At 49.6% G+C, this 18115-nt stretch overlaps 1 protein-coding gene across 3 annotated transcripts; it reads left to right on the top strand.

Annotated features, from left to right (window-relative positions):
- The first annotated feature begins 1210 nt into the window (after positions 1-1210).
- TOP1MT (DNA topoisomerase I mitochondrial) lies at positions 1211-16864 on the top strand. 3 transcript variants are annotated; one of them, XM_009920981.2, is made up of 14 exons: positions 1211-1975; positions 4179-4294; positions 6485-6606; positions 7368-7490; positions 7972-8159; positions 8916-9060; positions 9931-10074; positions 10590-10775; positions 11387-11455; positions 12556-12670; positions 13159-13286; positions 14056-14150; positions 14854-15003; positions 15421-16864. In XM_009920981.2, exons 1-14 carry the CDS (start codon positions 1317-1319, stop codon positions 15521-15523), a joined length of 2343 nt encoding a protein of 780 aa, XP_009919283.2. In that variant the 5' UTR covers positions 1211-1316; the 3' UTR covers positions 15524-16864. The 3 variants fall into 3 exon arrangements, with proteins under 3 accessions (XP_009919283.2, XP_069636269.1, XP_069636270.1); XM_069780168.1 differs by lacking the exon at positions 1211-1975 and adding an exon at positions 2019-3202; XM_069780169.1 differs by lacking the exon at positions 1211-1975 and adding an exon at positions 3212-3733.
- Positions 16865-18115: the final 1251 nt, after the last annotated feature.

Raw genomic sequence — 18115 nt, 5'->3', positions numbered from 1 at the left:
CAGCCCCAAATTTCCCTGTGGGCAAGGGGACCCCATCGTCTCAACCCTGCGGAGATGTAGGCTCAACCTACAAGACGTAGGTTTGGTTTAGGCTGTGCTTGCTACTCCTTCATTCATCTCTTTCTTTGCTTTTTTGGAGCATGAGCAATTCAAAGATGAGGTTCCCAACTCCCCGCCTGGCTTGGAGAAAGTATTTTATAGGGCCAGGTTGGTGCTTTATAATGTTTCCAAGTCCCACAGAAATCCTCAAAATTCACCTGACCTCTGTGCTGACCAGGGAAATGTTCCTACATTCCCCACCTATATTGCTGATGGTGGAGGTCATGGATCTGGATGCTCCTTGTCCCATAGCTTGTTGCATTGATGAGGCTGTGTCTTTCCCTGTTGTACCAATGCTCAGGCTGCCTTCTTAGGAGGGAAGTGGGGGACCCTGTCCCCACTGTCCCAGGAGATGTGTCCCATCACAAGGTTTCCACCTCCAGTGCGTTCACGATGCTCAGCCTGATGCCGTCTCTGTCCTGCTTTCTGTGGGTGCTGCCAAACCTTGCAAACCTGTCCCCTTCTCTGGGGACATTTCCTTGGGGCTTCCCCCATTTGGTCTGGAGATCTTGTGGTCCTGCTCATTCGAGCTTCCTCATTCCGTAAGCTGCAACCTGGGGCAATCCTATTCCTATGGGAGCTGGTCACTGCTGCTTTGGGATATCTCCGTTCGCCACAGCACCCAGGGTGCTTGAAGGGAAACAAGGGCTTGTTTGGAAGCAACCCCCTAATTTTGCGTGTAAGAGGAGGCTGCCGCTCACCAATGTGGTGAGAAGTGGCTGCGTTTTTGTTGTAGGTCATGCTGTAAATCCCAGGGAGCAGGACCTGCAGCGGGATGGCGGCTCTCAGCGACCGAGGCTGGAGTTGGGGTAGGAAACCTTGGGGAGGGATCTGTCAACCCCTGGACCCAATCCTGCACATCCCTGAGCACCTCCATTCATTTGGTCTTTGGGATAATCTCTTTTCTTTCCCAACCTCAATGTTTCTTCCCTTATGGCTGCTTCCCGCAGGTCCCAAAGCCAAGCGATGGTGTTGCTGGTGGGACTCCATCCCTCTCCGGAGAGCCTGAGGCTTTAGAGATGGATTTGGGGGTCACCACTATAAGGGAGGGTGAGGAGAAGGAGTTGGACCCCCCTGTCCCACAGCAGCGAGGGGATGCCCGAGACTCAAAAAAGAAAAGAGAGAAGAAGCAAGAGCAAAGGAAGCAACAGGGAAAGGGATCGCTGAGAAAAGGAAGGAGGAAAAAGGATGAATTTGAGGAAAGCCTTGGGGATGTGATGGAGGGCATCAAGGAAGAGGAGGGTGCTGATGAAGGCAGGAATCGGGCAGCGGGATGGGGCAGAGCCAAACGAGGGAGAAGCAACAGCACCCAGGGATGGGATGATGGGAGGGAAAAGCAGAAGGGGAAAGCAGAGAAGCACAAGAAGGTGAAAATGGAGGGGGTGGAGAGGGTGGGGAAGAAGCAAATAAAGAAGGAAAAAATGTTGGAAGAGGAGCAAGAGGTGGAAAAGACAGATGAGAAGGAAGGAGAGAAAGGAGTGGGAGATGAACTGGGGGAGAGAGATGGGGTGGGAAAGGAAAGTGAAGATGGAAAAGGAATGAAAGAGGAGGAAGAGGAGGTGGATGAGAAAGGGGATGAAGGATGGGGAGAGACACAGAGTGCAGAGATTGGGCAGGGGGTGAAGGAGGAGGAGGGTGAGGAAGGGACGGGAGATGTGCCAGGGAAAGAGAAAAAGCAGAAAATCAAGGAGAAAAAGCCAGAGGGAGAAATGAAAAAGAAGAAGAAGAAGAGCAAAGAGAAGAATGAAGAGGAGAACGCCCCAGGGAAAACCCGGAAAAGGAAATCTAAGGAAGAAGGAGAAGAAAAGAACAACAAAAAGCCTAAAAAGGAGAAGAAAGAGGAAGAAAAGAAAGAGGCAGAAAACAAGTGGAAATGGTAAGCGTCCTGCATGCCTTTGGCCCGTGGGCAGGTCTAATGCTGATGCAATTGGGGTTTTAGTTTTATTTCTTAGGGTGAAACTGTGAAAATTCTTTTCTTTTTTTTTTTTTACTATTCTTAACTGCTCTGCTGTATTTTCTGAAGCCTTGAACTCACACTCTTGGCAGGAGGAAAGGGATGAGAGATAACGGGAGGTCCTGAATACAAAATAGTATTTATATAGTACGGTTTTTTTGTTCTTACAATATGTATTCCTCTTGAAATAGCTTTGCTGGTGCCCAGCCAGGGAAGGCAGATGCTCATGGCTGGTGGAAGAAGACGATTTGTACAATCCCCTGTAATAAAACAGCTTCCAAGACAGCAGGACCCATATCAGGGAGCTGTAGAGGATATAAAGGGGCTGCATTTTGGTTGGGTTTTTTTTTCCCTTTTGCAGCAGGGTTTGGATAACCCAGGCAAGCTTTTTGGCAGAAGAGCATGGGGAAAAGATGTGTGAGTGGGGCTGATGGATGCTGTCTTTTTTCGAGGTGACAGGGAGCAGTGGCTTTAGTCACTTGGTGTCACTCTCTCCCAGATCACCCCAATATCTGGGGCAGAGAAGGAGCATTTAGGGGGCTGGATGCTTTGGAGCCTGTTGCAAACCCAGGTTGTGGGGAGCTGTTAGGGTGTTATCCCAGACAAGGGTGCTTGGATCTTTGGGACAGCTTTTGCAAGGCACAGGGTGGCATGCAAAGTGGGACTAAGCAGGTTTTTTGGGTTTTTTTTTTGTTTGGGGGGTGTTTTTTGGTTTTTTTTTTTTTTTTTTTGCTAAGTAATGCCTAGTTTGGGGCATTACTTACTTTGGAGCTTGGCATGGAGGTGAGAGGCTGGTACATAGCATCAGCTCGATTTGCAGTAGTTTTGCCCCGAAACACGTGCAGGACTACATTTCCCATAAGGCTGCGCTGCCCTGGCACGTGGAGACTGCCACAAACTGGACCGCTTGGCCACCGTGGTGGCTTCTCGTGGCGATGCCTTGGGCATCACCATCGCCGTGTCCCAGTGGGTAGCAGGGTGCCAGGGCGAGATGCTTGGGGTGACTTTGGGCATCCGTCAGCCTTGTTATCTCTGCGGGCGAGCAGTGGCACGTACCTGCATCTTGCCTCCTCGCCGCTTGGCTGAAGGGTTCGTCATCCCCGGCTTACCCTGGTTTGCCTCCAGTCGGGCTCGGGGGGGCTGCAGTAGGTGAGTGTGGGTGATGCTCTGCCGGGATGGGGGATCGTGTGGGTTTGGGAGGAGAGATGAAGCCCTTGCAGCATCCCGCAAATCACTCTTGCGGCTGCCTGTCTCCGAGATGCTTTCAGCCAGGTTTTCTGTAGCTTGTTGATTTTTTTCTTTAATTTTTTTTCCCTATGTTTTCCTGGCACAGTGCACCTTTTGATGTGATTGATTTATTCCACCACGCTTCCCGTGGGGAGGAGAAAGATCGGAAATGCTTCCGGGGCACCGCTGAGCAAGAAACACTGGGGTTTTTCTTCCCCAGGATGAAATCTTGCTGTGTTTTCCCAGCAATCCTTGTTTTTTTGGTTTTGTTTTTTTTTTTTTCCAGAGATGCTGGGGTTAAGAGGTCAGTGCCAGCCAGGCTGGCGCTGAGTTGCAGGGTGCAGATCCCCTGCCTGTTCCATGCAGCGCTGTCAGCAACGGTCTTCCAGCGGACTTCTTCCTTTTGCCCCTGATCTGGGTTATTTCTTTAATGCTGTTCTCCTGATCTTCAGGGTGGGTGTTTTGACTACTTTTTTTTTTACTTTTTAAATATTTAAATCTTCATTTCACAGCTAAGGCTTGCAGTGACTTTAAGATTCTGTTTGCTCTGGAGGGGGGGAGAGGTACATTAAAATCTTATTTGCATTAAGATCATAGGTATATGTAAGTGTGAATATTGTATGTTGACTGATCCATCCCTTCACTCTCCCCCTGCATCCCTCCATGTCACCGCACCAAGCGTGTCCCCTTCCCCAGGACACCTTTCCCTAGGTTGCATTGCAGTCTTCCTTGTTTGAAAGAATGGGGAAACTGAGGCAGTAGCAGAGACAACAGGATTTCACCTGGGGTTTGTTGCAACCGTCACTGCTCACAGAACATCTTCTCAGGATGACGTTGGGAGAAGGTCCCAGACACCAGGTTTGGGATGCTCTCATGGGTCCCTGTGCATCTGTTCCAGGTGGGAAGAGGAGAAGAAAGAAGATGGGGTAAAGTGGACCCAGCTGGAGCATCGAGGACCCTACTTTGTCCCCCTGTATGAGCCGCTGCCTGATGATGTCCAGTTTTATTATGATGGTATGTCTGCCTTGAGATGGGACTTGGACCATGTGGAGTTCTCTGCCTGGCTGAAGAGCCGGTATCTTCTCTTATGTGTTGGGGGAAGTATTGCAAACCACAAATTATTAAAGGGTCTAAATATCCCATTGGATAAAGCCTGAACCCTGGGTTAAAGCTGGAGGATTTTGCACCTGGTAGGAGTTATGGGGTGATTGGGAAGCTAATGAGCTCCTGATGGTTTTAGGGTGTTTCGTGCATCCCTTCCCATGTGGAGCTCCCCGAATAGGGTGCCTGCAGCTGGTTTTAGGGTGCTGTAATGCAACTGTGTGTGGATTTGGGACTTGCACCTCGGCTCACAGCCTCTCCTGGCTGCAGGACATGCAGTGGTGTGGGGCTGGACCCTAAGTTTTTGGAGGGGAAGCAATGGATCTTGATGCTGTTTGCTGAAGTCCTTGCGTACCTCTTGTGAAGACGGACCGGAGGGAAAAAAAAAAAATTTTTTTCGCATTAAGATGCTTTTTGGGGTTGAGCTTTAGGTCAGCTCATGCATGGTTTCCCCACAAGCTGGGAAAATGTGATATTTTTTTTTTTTTTTTTTTTTTTTTTTTGCTTTTGAGAGCTGCAGTTTGCCTGTCCCATGGCCTCAGTGACTGACACATCACTTGCCCTTCAAGACATTGCAGGGTTTGGCTGGGCTGCTCTGAGCTCCCGGCCATGGCTCCCGATGTTGTCCGTAGGGCCACCGCGCATCGCCTTACAGCACCTCAGTGCACCAGTGGAGGGGCTGAGAGATTGGCAGGATGGATCCAGGTCTCTGCCATCCTCCTTGGTTTCCCACCTTGCCTGCTGGGCTGCCTTATCCTCCCTGCTCTTGGCTCCGTTCCTGAACTGTTTTCTGACAGATCAAGGGAAGGGAGACAAGAAGGACCTTGGGACTTGGCCAAGGGGTGCTGGAGATGGGAGGGGACTGCGGTCCCATGGGGTCTTGGTTCTCCTCAGCCCCCTCACTGGGGCTTCTTATTCCTTGTGGGGTTCTCATGGGAGGAAAAAAAATGGGTAGTTTGGGGAAATGAGGTATCTGGCAACGCTGTCACCAGAGGGCACTGCTGGGACATCGATGGGGCTGTCCCAGACTTTTTTTCTATTTTCGATCTACGAGGAGGAGCCCTGGCAGCTGTATGTAGTCCTGCGTAGGGTTTGGACCTTTCCTGTGGCCTCTGAGCTTTTGGAGACCCATCTGTGTTGCGTGCATTTAGGCTGATGGCTTTGGTCTGGGATCCTGGGTGACGTTGGCTCGTTTGCTAAAAGGTGTCACCGTTCCTGGATGAAAAACTGTTTGTGGACAGGCAGCAACCCCAAATTGGAAGGGACCATGGCTGAGCTGGTGGTGTGTGTAGGTGGTTGTGGGGCTGCTATAAGGCTGTGACCCACCATGCCCTGCAGTTCAGGTGGAGGTCAGGCACCTCAAACACCAGAGTGTCTGGTGCAGGTAGAATTGAACTGTCTCCTGGAGCTCTGCAGCTTTTCCTGCAGCTTGCCTAGAAAAGCTATTTCAAAGTATTGGTTTCCTAGGAAGAGCCAAGATGTTCCTTGAGTTCGCTGGATTTCATTGCTCTAGCCAAAGAGCTCAGGAGAGGACAGCGGCTTTGCCACCTCCAAGAAATGATCCAAGATTCACTGGACAACCATGAGAGGCTCTTGCATTTCTATCTGTTGCACAGATCTCAGCTTTGAGCTTCCCATGATTGTTCCATCTGTGTGGGAAAGTATTTGAGATGAAACTTCTCCAAGTGGGATCCTGGCTATTCAGCATGGTCCTGGAAGTGATCATGGTCCGAAAGCAAACCTTTTTGTGTTGTCCTGTGGAACCATTAGTTTGGGACTCATCAGGGCATGGTGGCTGCTGAAAGCCCTGTGCCCAGTGACCTTAACATAAATCAGGATTTCCGCTCTCCTGGAAAAGAAAATGAAGTGTGTGATTGCAGACGGGCTGTGACAGCATCCTGCTGTGCCAAGTGCTCTGGGTATTGATCCGCAGGCAAGGCTGTGCCTGGTGCAGGGAGGTGCTGAAGGCTTGCCAGTGTCTGTCCTCACCCCTTGTCCCTGTTTTGGCACTGTAGTGAGCATGGGGACTGGCCAAAAAACTGCCTGGGGCTGTGGGGTTGTGCTGTCCCTATAACTGATGCTAAATGTCCTCTCCCTTCCTAGGCAAACCCCTGAAGCTGAGCCTGGCCGCGGAGGAAATTGCCACCTTCTATGCCAAAATGCTCGATCATGAATACACGACCAAGGAGATCTTCCAGAACAACTTCTTCAATGACTGGAGGAAGGTACCTTCCCTGTGAGGGCTTTCTTGCCGTCTGTCCTCCACATTAAACACTCAGCGTTAAACCTGTCATCCCTAGGCTGCAGTGTGGGATGGAGGGGATGAGTTTTTTTGTGGCTTAGTTCTTTATATATAATTATGAGATTCTATATTTTATGATTTATTTCCTTGCTTCTTGTGGGTTTGGGCTGGGGCTTGCTGTCTGCAACGTCCTCAAGAGCTTCACGTTGGCACTTATGCTCTCTCTGAGTTTTAGTGATGCTACCTAAGAAAGCAGGTGCTGGGTCTTGCAAACATGTTCACAAATGGCTTGTGTCGCTCTGAAGGATTAACCTCGTGGTCCCACAGCACCACAGCTCAGTCTGCAAATAAAAGCAAGACCCCTACTAGGATGAGTTTATGTGCCCCCAAATACCTTTGGTGCTGCTTCTGCTGTCCCTGCAGGCTGCTTGCAGTCATGCTTGGGGACTGCTGCTTTCCACAGCAGAGGTTAGAGGTTGTTCCACCCCAGAGCTGGCTGCATTTTGGTTTTCTGTGAGTGCAGGCTTAGGTGTCCAGGGGCAGCCTGGCCTCCTGCCATGGCAGCTTTGCCTGCCCTTGGGTGGATGTGGCTAGGATAGCTGGGGTGTCTGCTTTCTTCTGATTTTTCTGAAGAACTGGAGTGTGGGTCTTTCTTTTTCTGTGAAGGAGAGGGATAGGCAGCAGCTCTGTGCAGAGTCCCTTTTTCTTCCTGGCTTTACCTAATCCCTCTTATCCCTTGCTCAGGAGATGACCTCAAAGGAGCAGAAGATAATCAAGGACCTGGACAAGTGTGACTTCAGGGAGATCCACAAGTACTTTGTGGACAAAAGTGAGGCACGGAAAGCACTCTCCAAAGAGGAGAAGCAGGTGAGAGCTGTGTCCTATGACATCTGGGACTGGCTGATATGTTTTGGGACCAGGCTGGGGTATTTTGGCTCCTGCTTGTCTCCTTTCCTTTGGCCTTTGGCCCAGCTCTGTCTCCATGACCATCACACCCCTCTGCATTAAGTTTATTGGCAGATGCTGCATGTTTCGTGGCTTGCAGGGTACCAGTCATCCTCAGACCATGGTTTGGGGTCCTGCCCTGTCCAGAGGATGGTGGACTTTGCTATGGGGCTGGTGGCACACACGCTTGTTCCACCAGCGTATCATGAGGTTTTGCAAAGTAAGTGGAGATGAGCCATTTGTTGGGAGTGGACTTGGACCATGTTCACCTCTTCCTCCAACCCTTTGAGCTCTGCCTTTCCAGCCTTGCTTTCTCCAGGGAAAGGTGGGTAGTGATAGGCAGGCATAAGTCATGGGATTTTGGTCATCCTATGGGATGATGGTGGCATGGTCCTTGTTTCAGAAGCTGAAGGAGGAAGCAGATAAGATCCAGGAGGAGTATGGGTACTGCATCCTTGATGGGCACCGGGAGAAGATAGGGAACTTCAAAACTGAGCCGCCGGGGCTTTTCCGTGGCCGTGGTGACCACCCCAAAATGGGCATGCTGAAGAAGAGGATCATGCCAGAAGATGTTATCATCAACTGCAGCAAGTGAGTTGCCACAGGAAGAGCTGAGCTTTTGCCGTTTACCCCAGTCCCAAAAGCAGCCCCACACCTCTTCTGCCTAGAGCTACTGTGGGGTTTTGCTATCTCCTATAATCACTGCTTTGCACCCCCTGAGGCTTGAACTCTCTGGAGCCCTTTTATCACCTCCTGGTCACCTCCAGATGTCTGCTTTGCAGTTAGGTCTGACTTTTAGTTTCTCTGGATGTACAGTGGCCAGAAAGCTGTTCAGCAGCTGCCATCTCTCACTGGTGCTCCCACTGTTCACCCAACACCAACTGCAAACACCGCGGTGCTCCTTTGGCCCCTTTGAAGAAGAGACAACTCTGTAGTCATTCTCCTGTGCTCCTTTTCCAAATGAGCCATTCCTCCTCATTTTATGGGTCCCTCGTGCTGGCTGGAAGCGTCAGGATAGTCACTGGAGGGAGGAAAAGCAGTGATTGGGTTAAGAGTGTTTACCCTCCAAGTTATGTGAGTTGAATTGGTCTTAAACCACCCATATGAAGAGCTTGTGGCCGTGATTCAAAACACTCCCCACCAGCCCAGCAAGTTCTCCTGTTGTCCCCAGCATACAAAAGACAAAGACCTGATTGTGTTGTGGAGCGATTTTGGGGGGGGCTGTATGTTTTCTGTAAGTAATGCTGCAATGTGTTGACCATCCTTGGCTCTCTGTGAAGAAGCAGTTCAGTTGATGACCTGTTTCTTCTTCATGGTCTGAGGGCTGCAACCCTGCTCTGCCCGCAGGGACTCCAAGATCCCCGAGCCGCCAGAAGGGCACAAGTGGAAGGAGGTGCGCTTCGATAACACTGTTACCTGGCTGGCCTCGTGGACAGAAAACATCCAGAACACTTTGAAGTACATCATGCTGAACCCCAGCTCCAAGCTGAAGGTTGGAGTGATGCTGCTGTTGAGACATAGCTTTTGCCTCTTGGGCCACTGGCTTTTTTTGCCAGGTGGAAAGATCAGGGGAACGCAGAGATGTGGTGTGTCAGCAAAAACGTACTTTTTTTTTTCTCCCCCTGAAAAAAAGGGGGTAAACTAAATTAATCAGTGTGCCATTGGGTGGTGAAGGGAAAAGGACAGTGATGATTGTTAAGCATCAAGCCTATTCCAGGGGATGGATTGCTACTGGCAGAGCCAGCCCTGAGCTGTGCTGCTCATGTGTGTCCAGGGAAGGCTGTTGAGAGCCAGGCAGGGCTGAGAGGGTCCACAGGGACCAGAGTCTATGGGGTTGAATTACTTTATGTCAGTAAATAGAGTGTAGGGAGAGATGGGATCATCATCTGTAGTGCCGTGGGAGGGAGGCAGTGAACCCTGTGGGGAAGGAAAGGTGATTTAAAGCTATTTCCAGTCCTCAAAGCAAATAAGGAGACTGCATGCAAGTTGGGCACAACTGAGCAAGTGCATTGTGTTAGTCCATGCTGGTGGTGTCCAGGCAGCAGTGGCCACGGCCACACAACGCTTGACCACTTTGCTCCTCACCCGCTGTGTGCTGGCTGCTAGCTGGTGGAAAACATCTCCAGACTATGAGCAGCTCAGACTTGGCCAGGATCCCAAATCCAGCACAGCCAGTAGAGGGCACAGAAACCGTAGACGAGCTGTTTCTGCTCTGATTTTTCCACTTACAGACTTTTCTCAAGAAAACAAAGGGGTTTGAGCAGTATTTAGATGCTGGAGGTGTTCCTAGAACAGGGTCTGACTGGTAGGGGTGGAAGGAAGATGGGGCACTGGGTGAAAATAACTCAGCCTCTCTTTCCAGGGGGAGAAGGACTGGCAGAAATATGAGGTAGCCCGGCGCTTGAAGGATGTTGTCCACAAAATCCGTGCTCGGTACCGAGCTGACTGGAAGTCCAAGGAGATGAAGAAGCGGCAAAGAGCAGTGGCCCTCTATTTCATCGATAAGGTATCTGCAGCCTCATCCTGGCCCCCAGGTCCCCCATCCTAGTTGAGGTTTGGGCTTAGCTTACCTGATCTACCTCACTTTGTAGTTAGTTTGGTGTCTGCTGGTTGTACTAGCCAGGGTTGCTCTTCATGAGGTATCTGGCAATGATCATGAAGGATGGTGACTCCTCCTGTCTGCTGATGCTTGTGCGAGGCTGCAGTTGTGTGGCTGTACTGTCCTTCCTAGACTTTATCTGCGTGTGTGTCTCTGTGTGATAGCAAAGGCCCCACTGGAGAGCTGGATAATTTTTATTCGGGGGGGATATTTTAGGGTTTCCTTAAAGCAGTGAAATAATCTCCTGCTGGAGGCAGTCACTGCTTGGTTTCCACCAGGGTCCCAGTAGCCATTCAGTGAGGCACTGTCCTGAAAAACCTTTCTTCTCCCCCACCAGCCCTGGGTGTCCACATCCACTTTAATAACCTCGGAAAGGGGAATTGAAGTTGGGCTGAGATGGGTGATTTGCCGTCTCCTTCCAGCTGGCCCTGCGAGCCGGCAATGAGAAGGAGGAAGGGGAGACTGCAGACACGGTTGGTTGCTGCTCCCTACGTGTGGAGCACATCAAACTGCACCCCAAGCTGGATGGGCAGGAGCACGTGGTGGAGTTTGACTTCCTTGGGAAAGACTCGATCCGTTACTACAACAAAGTGTCGGTGGAGAAGCCGGTGAGTGGGGCAGAAATGGAGGCAGGAGCTGGCGTGACAATTTGGTGCAGGGTTGGCTGGGTGGGTTGGTTCGCTTGGTGGTCGTCAGTCCCAAATCTGCATCTGAAACCTGTTGCAAAGATGCCTCCTGTGCTTTAACACCGTGGTGGCAGCACATGTGTGAGATGCAACAGCGCTGGGTGATGACGATGCACACATCCTGACCCTGTCCTGGAGAAGGGGGAGAAACTTTGGGGTAGGGCTTTCAAGGTTGTTCTAGCCCATGAACCACGAGAGAGAAGTCCTGCCTCCTGCTGGAGCATCCTCAGTTGACTGGTGGGCGTTAGGACTTAACTGTCCTCATTGATGTTTTATTTTTTTGCTTTGCCTGTGGGATAGACTATTTTAATGGTGGAGTGCCAGGGATAGCAGAGATGGGGGAAAACAGCCTGTGGAACCGGTGACCTTGTGGTCCCAGTGGCAGCCCTTGAAGTTGAGAAGGTTGGTGGTGTGGTAGGGTGTGTACTACGCAAGTCTGAAACGGAGTCTATCTGGGTGAGGTGGCAGATGGAGATGTCTGGGAGCAATTTGCTCCTTGTCCCTGACCAGGGCCATCCTCTCCTTCTCTTTAGGTGTTCAAGAACCTGCAGCTGTTCATGAAGAACAAGGACCCAGCAGACGACCTCTTTGACAGGCTCAATGTGAGTTGTCACCTCTAAGCTTTTGAAACAGCGCTGAATGCCCAGAGGGGATAGAAGCAAACCCCAACATCCCTGGCCAGCCTGCAGGCTCCCAGGCTGTGGTGCTGCATCAGTGTCATCCCTTACCCTGGTTTTAAGTATCTCCCCTCCAAAAACTCCACTGTAACTGAACACCCTGTTGGGATGCTGTGATTTTTTTTAAAATTTTTTTCTATCCTCTTTCTGAACTGGTAGCATCTCTGCTTCTTTGAACGCAGGCTTGGTTGCCTGCCTGCACCCGCGAGTAACCTGTGTCCCTGCTAAGGAGATGGTTTTCTTCTTTCCTCCCCTAAATCATATGCCTGGGGTTTTTTTTAGCCTGGGAAAGCCTGCCCACACTCATGTTGCTCGGGGCATTGCTGGAGGTGTCAAACCTCAGCTGTTCAATGCTTTCACGCCTTGGCCGGGCTCAGCAGAAGTGTGAGAGGCTGCTGGAGCACAGGGGTGCTGGAGAGATGTGCTGCAGCCTTCCCTCCTGAGCCAATCCCCTTCAAAAACCTCCTCCCTCCTCTTCCTCAGTATGGGATATGGGGTGCTGTCACCCATGCTCCCCCTCTGCCTGCATCCCCTACAAAGCCACTTGCCCATCTTTCCTCTGAAGAGGCTTCTCCTCTCTGGTTCGATAGGATTTATCTGTGATAGGCTTTCTTGGTACAAATAAGGCTTCCTACAAACCCCAGATGTCTCTTCTTAGCATCTTCTATTTGCAGTCCAACTGCAGCCCCATGTGGTCCGTAGAACAGAGAATATCATACGTGATAAATGTGAGATGTAATATTGGATGCGAGATTTGTCCTCTTGGACTTAAATAGGCAGAAATTGTTGACTTCCAGAGAAATTCTTTGTGGGTTTAGGTGGAATTTGTGCCAGTTTTTGGTAGATCAGGGCCTGACCCAACAAGTAGATCTGCAAGTTACAGGAGATTTTTTTTTTTAATGCCTAATTTGGTTGCTTGGGTAGAAGATGGTCTGAAAAGCAAGTGCTATATTTATTATCTCCTGGCTTCTGCTTGTTCTCTTCCTTCCTTTCCCCCTGACTCTCTTCTGTCTTCCTTCCTTCAGACATCCATCTTGAACAGACACCTCCAGAATCTGATGGATGGTTTGAGTGCCAAAGTGTTCAGGACCTACAATGCCTCCATCACCCTGCAGGAGCAGCTCAAGGCGCTCACTAACTGTGAGTTACTCACAGCGTTTGTGGTATCACCAGCTGCATCGTGTGGCCAATGGGCTCAGCGATGTCCCTCCATTGCCTTGGGGTCCCTAGAACTGCTTGCCCCTCCTCGGCAAGTGAAACACAACGTTGTAGGGTGGTATGGAACTTATGGGGATATGCAGCAGGTTGGGAATCATGCTAAGTGAGAAATAGTTACCCGCTCAGCGATAGTCTGACTAATTGCTAGCCGAGATGGGAGTTTTTCTTTTTCTCCCCTTCCTTGCATTGCTGGTTGCTTGCATTATTTTTGCCTGCCTTGGGAACATGAGTGATGAGGCACAGTATCATTTTCAGTGATGCTCAAGTGTCTTTCACCAATTTCCATAACCAGTATTGGTCTTCCCTGACAAAGGATGGGAAAGGCAAACGACTTGCTGTTGTTCTGGTCTGTTCCCTGCCTTCCCCAAGTCCCAGAAAGGAGACATAGTGATGCTTCTGTTTATTTCCAGCTGAAGACAGTGTTGCAGGAAAGCTCCTCTCCTACAACCGAGCTAACAGAGCTGTGGCCATCCTATGCAACCATCAGAGGTCTACACCAAAAACCTTTGAAAAGTCAATGCAAAACCTCCAGACCAAGGTGAGACAGACCAAACTGAGAGCCCCAGACCTGATCTCACCTCTGATTTTTTTGGGGGGGGGGAGGAGTGGCAGGATGGGGAGAGGGAAGGTGAATAACCTGATGCCTAAAGAAATCACATTGATCAAGCGTGGCAGGGGATGAACCAGGAGTAGTGGCTTTTTTAATCAGTGCAGAGACATCAGTAACCCAGGGATAGAAGGGGATGGGGTAAGTTCAAATGCTGGACAAAGCACACATGGCGCAAAGTTTGGTTTGTTTTTTTGTTGGTTTTTTTTCGTTCTTATCACTTGGTGTCTACAAACCAAGCTGGGTGCCTTTTGTGATGGTACAGCTTTGACACAGTTGGCTTGGGACCAGGGAAATTGTTTTTTCCATCTGGCTGTTTGCAGGAGGACCAGCTGAAATTTCACAGGTCTGCTATGGAAATACCTCAAACTACCACTTTTAATTTGTTCACACTCTGCTGGTGAGCTTGGGACTTTGCAAAGGGCTCCAGCACTGTCACGAGGCAGTCGGTCTCAGGCAGTTGTGCAAGATGAACAGATAAGAGCCGCAAGTATTTCTGGTATCGGTGCTGTGAGGATTTTTAGCAAGATGCTAAGAAATGCTTGAGCTCCAGCAGGTGCTGCAGGGGCAAGTTGTTGGGGCTGGAGTAAGGCTGGTAAGAAATTGAGGAGTGGTGTGGCAAATGAAAGGGAAAGAGGGAGGCAGCTGAAACCTACAGAGAGGACAGGAGCATGGGCTGACTTTGTATTTACCTTCCCAGATTGATGCCAAGAAGCAACAGGTTGAGGAAGCCCAGCAAGAGCTGAAAAAAGCTGAAGATGAGTTCGAAGACACAAAAGATGCCAAAGCAGAAGCGTGAGTGACTCTTCCTTACAATCTTCTTTTGCAGAGGGATCTCTGTGCCCTATGGATCCTACAAACGCCATGGTGCAAAGGATGCCTAGCTTGAGGTTGGAGCTGGGGATACACAGACTGGCCTTGATGCATTTTTTTTTTTTTTTTTCTCTTGTGGGACACTTGCGGGGTGGGCTGTGGCCTATCTGATCTTTGCAGTAGTCATTGCATAGGGGCTGTCGAAATTTGCTCCTCTCTCCCAGAGCCTAAATGTGATTTCCTGGTCAGAGACAGGAGGAGGCTAGAGGAGAGAAACAAGGCTTGTGTCTTATGTTTTACTCTGGGGTTTCTTGTTTTCTGCTCATGCCCTGTGTTGGTGAGATGCAGAGCAGATTGTCAGAGATGGTCGTTGCTCCTGGAGCCTGGATTTGAGGGAGACTGTCTTTGCTGGATGCTGGCTTTTGTGCTTGCCCAACCTTATCAGGTCAAAGTACTTGAGAAATAGGTTAGTGCTGAATGGCGTCTTTGACTGTGCTGTTCTAGACTACTTCTAGGCTCAGGCCTTATAGAACTTAATGTGAGTGTAGGACTACTCTGAACTGAAGCTCATTGGCTTCCCATCAGGCTCCCATGCAACAGCAGACCAGGAGAACCGCTCTGTATTTTACCTCTTACTGCTTCTTTTTCCCTTTAACATGCTGTGTTGCTCTTTCTCTGGCCTCAGCAACATGGAGAAGAAAAAGAAGCTGTTGAAGCGGCTGGAAGAGCAGCTGGCCAAGTTGAATGTCCAGGCCACGGATAAGGAGGAGAACAAGCAGATAGCTCTGGGCACGTCCAAGCTGAATTACCTGGACCCCAGGATTACCATAGCTTGGTAAGTCTTGGGCATGCTATGGGACAAATGTTCCTTTAGAGACATGTGGATCACCTAGCCCTGCCTGGGGAGGGGGATAAACACATGCCTGAGCCTTTGGGGGAAAGGAATAAACTTTGTTTCTGCCTAGAGAAACCTCCCCAAGCCCTTCAGATGTTGGGGGAGGCCAGCAAAATCCAAAGCTAAGGCTTCCCTTGCTGCAAATAACTGTTTGCAGGATATTCCTTCCTCGGGGCAAGATGGGGTCGCTTTGCATGTCTTTATCGGCAGTGGCACAAAGTTAATTTCTTAAGGAGCTTGGGGCTAAGGAGTTTGCATGGGTGAAGGATGCCGCATCCCAAGCGGAGAGGACCGCTGCGGTGGGAGCAGAGCAGGATGGGTAGCACGTTCCCCACTGCTGTCCTGTGGTCTGTACAGGTGCAAGAAGTTTGGTGTGCCCATTGAGAAGATCTACAACAAGACACAGAGGGAGAAGTTTGCCTGGGCGATCGACATGGCCGACGAGGACTTTGAATTCTGAGGCAGTGCCTTTCATGTTACTTTGTGCTCATTTGGTGCTGTTGGAAAATTTTTTTTTATGTGCCGCTGCAGTTGTGGCAGGGGTAGGGCTGGGGGGTTATCTAATGGAAGTTTGATACGGGTATTTTCTGCCTTTTCTGTATACAAAAGAAAACACAGGATTTCTAGTTGAAACAGGTATTGTTGACTTGTGACACTCATCCTGACTGCAGTGACTTTGATGTGAACTTTTAATTCCTCTGCAAAGTTGCCAAGTGCTTTGGATCTTTTCTTTCCTCCTCCGGAGTCTGGGAAGAAGATTGAATGAGAGCCTTAATTGTGCTGATAAACAAGATTAGATCTAATCCTATCTCCTTGATGTAGTGGAGCTGTGCTGCCCTTTTCAGACTCTCTGAAGTGGCTTGTTGGGGAAACACAAGGCAATGACAGCACTGAAACAGGCAGCTGCAGCGTTAAGACCTGGGCTTGGATCAGGGATGCACTGAGAGGAAGCGAAAAATCTCAGGGTTTTACATGGCAGGGTATTTTGCGCCCTTTCACCTTCAGGAGGAGAGGACAAAATGGTGCAATTGCACACATATAATCAAAATTGAAAAATGTTGTGGGAGGGAGAGAATGTCATGGCAGGAGAAGGAAGGTGGGGAAGATGCTGGATTAAAAAGCAGGTTTCATGTGGGAGGGATGAAATTCACCTTGGCATGAGTGAAGTGTACTTTAATCACCCCTGTGTGGTTAAACCTTGGTCTGAGAGAGGACATCTCATCTGAGGCCATGCTTTCTTTCCCCTACTTGCTTCAGTTGGCTCTGTCTGTATCCACAGCAGAAACTAAACTGTCCAGCCCCAGATCTAGCACTGGGAAAGGATGATGCTGGCTGTGGGGCTGGACCAGACTACGGTGAGATGCAAATGTGCTGAGGAGTGGTACGCAATCTGGCTGGAGCAATGCCTGCGTGGGATGACAGCTTCGTCATCAGGCTGCATCCTCCCCAGTCTGCTCCCGCTGGGCATGGAGCAGGCAGGGACTGATAGCATAAACTGCTGGTGCTTGCTGCCTAATTGGCTGCTTTTCAGAGGGAAAAAAAAAAGTGATATCAGCATGTACCTGGCAACAGTTAGCCTACATACCAGTGACTCTCAGGTGTAAGCAAGCTGTTTCATTGGCAGCAAAGCCTTCTGGCATCTCGGGGCTGATGTTCAGGTCGCTGTAGTCCAAAGCTCTCAGTGCTTCCCATGTGTTCATTTACAGCCACTTGTTCTTGTGTTTAAACTATTGCTATTTTGGTTGGAAGTCAGGTACTTGAAATGCATTTCATTAAAACTGGAAGTGATTTTTTTTTTTGAGTATTGGTGATTGGAGGCTTTTTGCAACTCGGCCAGGATGCGGTTCTGCGGTGAGCTGATGTGCAGAGGTCTGAGCCAGGGCTCAGTCTCTATAATGGGGTCTGTGTATGCTCAGTTGTCTGCAGGGGATTAGGTGTGATAGGAAATCCTTTGCCTTCAAGCAAAGAGCCTGCCTGCAGATCTCAAAAACCATTTGTGCTTGGTCCCTAAGGGCCCTTATGCAAAACTGAGCCACCAAAATTGAATTGCTGTATAATAGCAAAGTCATGACAAATGTAAGGGGGGAAATGCATGGGTGAAGCCAATGCTGTTTTATCTCAGATCTGCACTGGGGTGTGCTCCACCACTTGGCTGAGATGTGACAGCTTGTGAAACCCTAACTGGACTGTTTCTGCAAGCCCCAAGAGCTCTCATTGGTTTTAATAATGCAACTGACTCCTAAACCAGGGATCTAAATCAATCTGAATGGTGGGAAGATTTATTTTTCTGGCAAAGGTAGACCAGTTATCAGCTGCACAAGCAACAGGCAGGAGCTGCCCAGCATGCCTTGACCTCTGTGTTGGATTTCTACTTGTGAAACAGAAGTAACCAGTTTGGTCCCAATGGATGGAGATGTTTTTCTGCCCACCCTGCTAAATGCTTTCTGGCTTTCAAAAGAGGTTAAAGCAAATATTTGCCACTAACTATGGTGGAAAGTTTGTTCCATCCCAAATAAGGGAGTAATTCCAGCCAAGCCCCTAGTGAAACAGTGCTCCTGGTTTCCAGCAGCAGAAAATAGGAGCAAGATGCAATTGGATGAGCACTATGGGTGTTTTCATTAACCAATAGTTTTGGGGGTTTTTTTAAGTATTTCCTAGAGAAAAAAGACTTTCAAGCACAATGTGAGAAAAAGGAGCTGCATTAGTAGGAGCAGCTGCAGCAGTTTGAACAGCTGCTGGGGGAAGCAGTTGAAAAATCACCCCAGAAAGCAAATCCTACTGCAGCTTTGGGGGGGAAATGAGTAAATTGATCCTTGGCCTCTCTTCCAGCAGGTTCCCATCAGTGCTGTGATCCTCTGCTGGATTAATGGGGTGGAAAGGCTGGGTAATTGCTGTCCCACATGGTCCTGTCCATCCTCACCCCGTTTTTGCTGCGATGGAGGATCCACAAAGTGGGTGCTGACAATATTTTACACTTACAGGGCTGTGCTTTCCTCAACAGCTTCCCTGGCTCTATCAAAGCATCCTGCTTGGAGCAAAATGGAGGTGATTT

The sequence above is a fragment of the Haliaeetus albicilla genome, chromosome 3 (assembly GCF_947461875.1).
Source record: "Haliaeetus albicilla chromosome 3, bHalAlb1.1, whole genome shotgun sequence".
Taxonomy (NCBI): Eukaryota; Metazoa; Chordata; class Aves; order Accipitriformes; family Accipitridae; genus Haliaeetus; species Haliaeetus albicilla.
The sequence above is the reverse complement of the archived record's forward strand: the minus strand, read 5'-3'. Positions and strand labels throughout refer to the sequence as shown.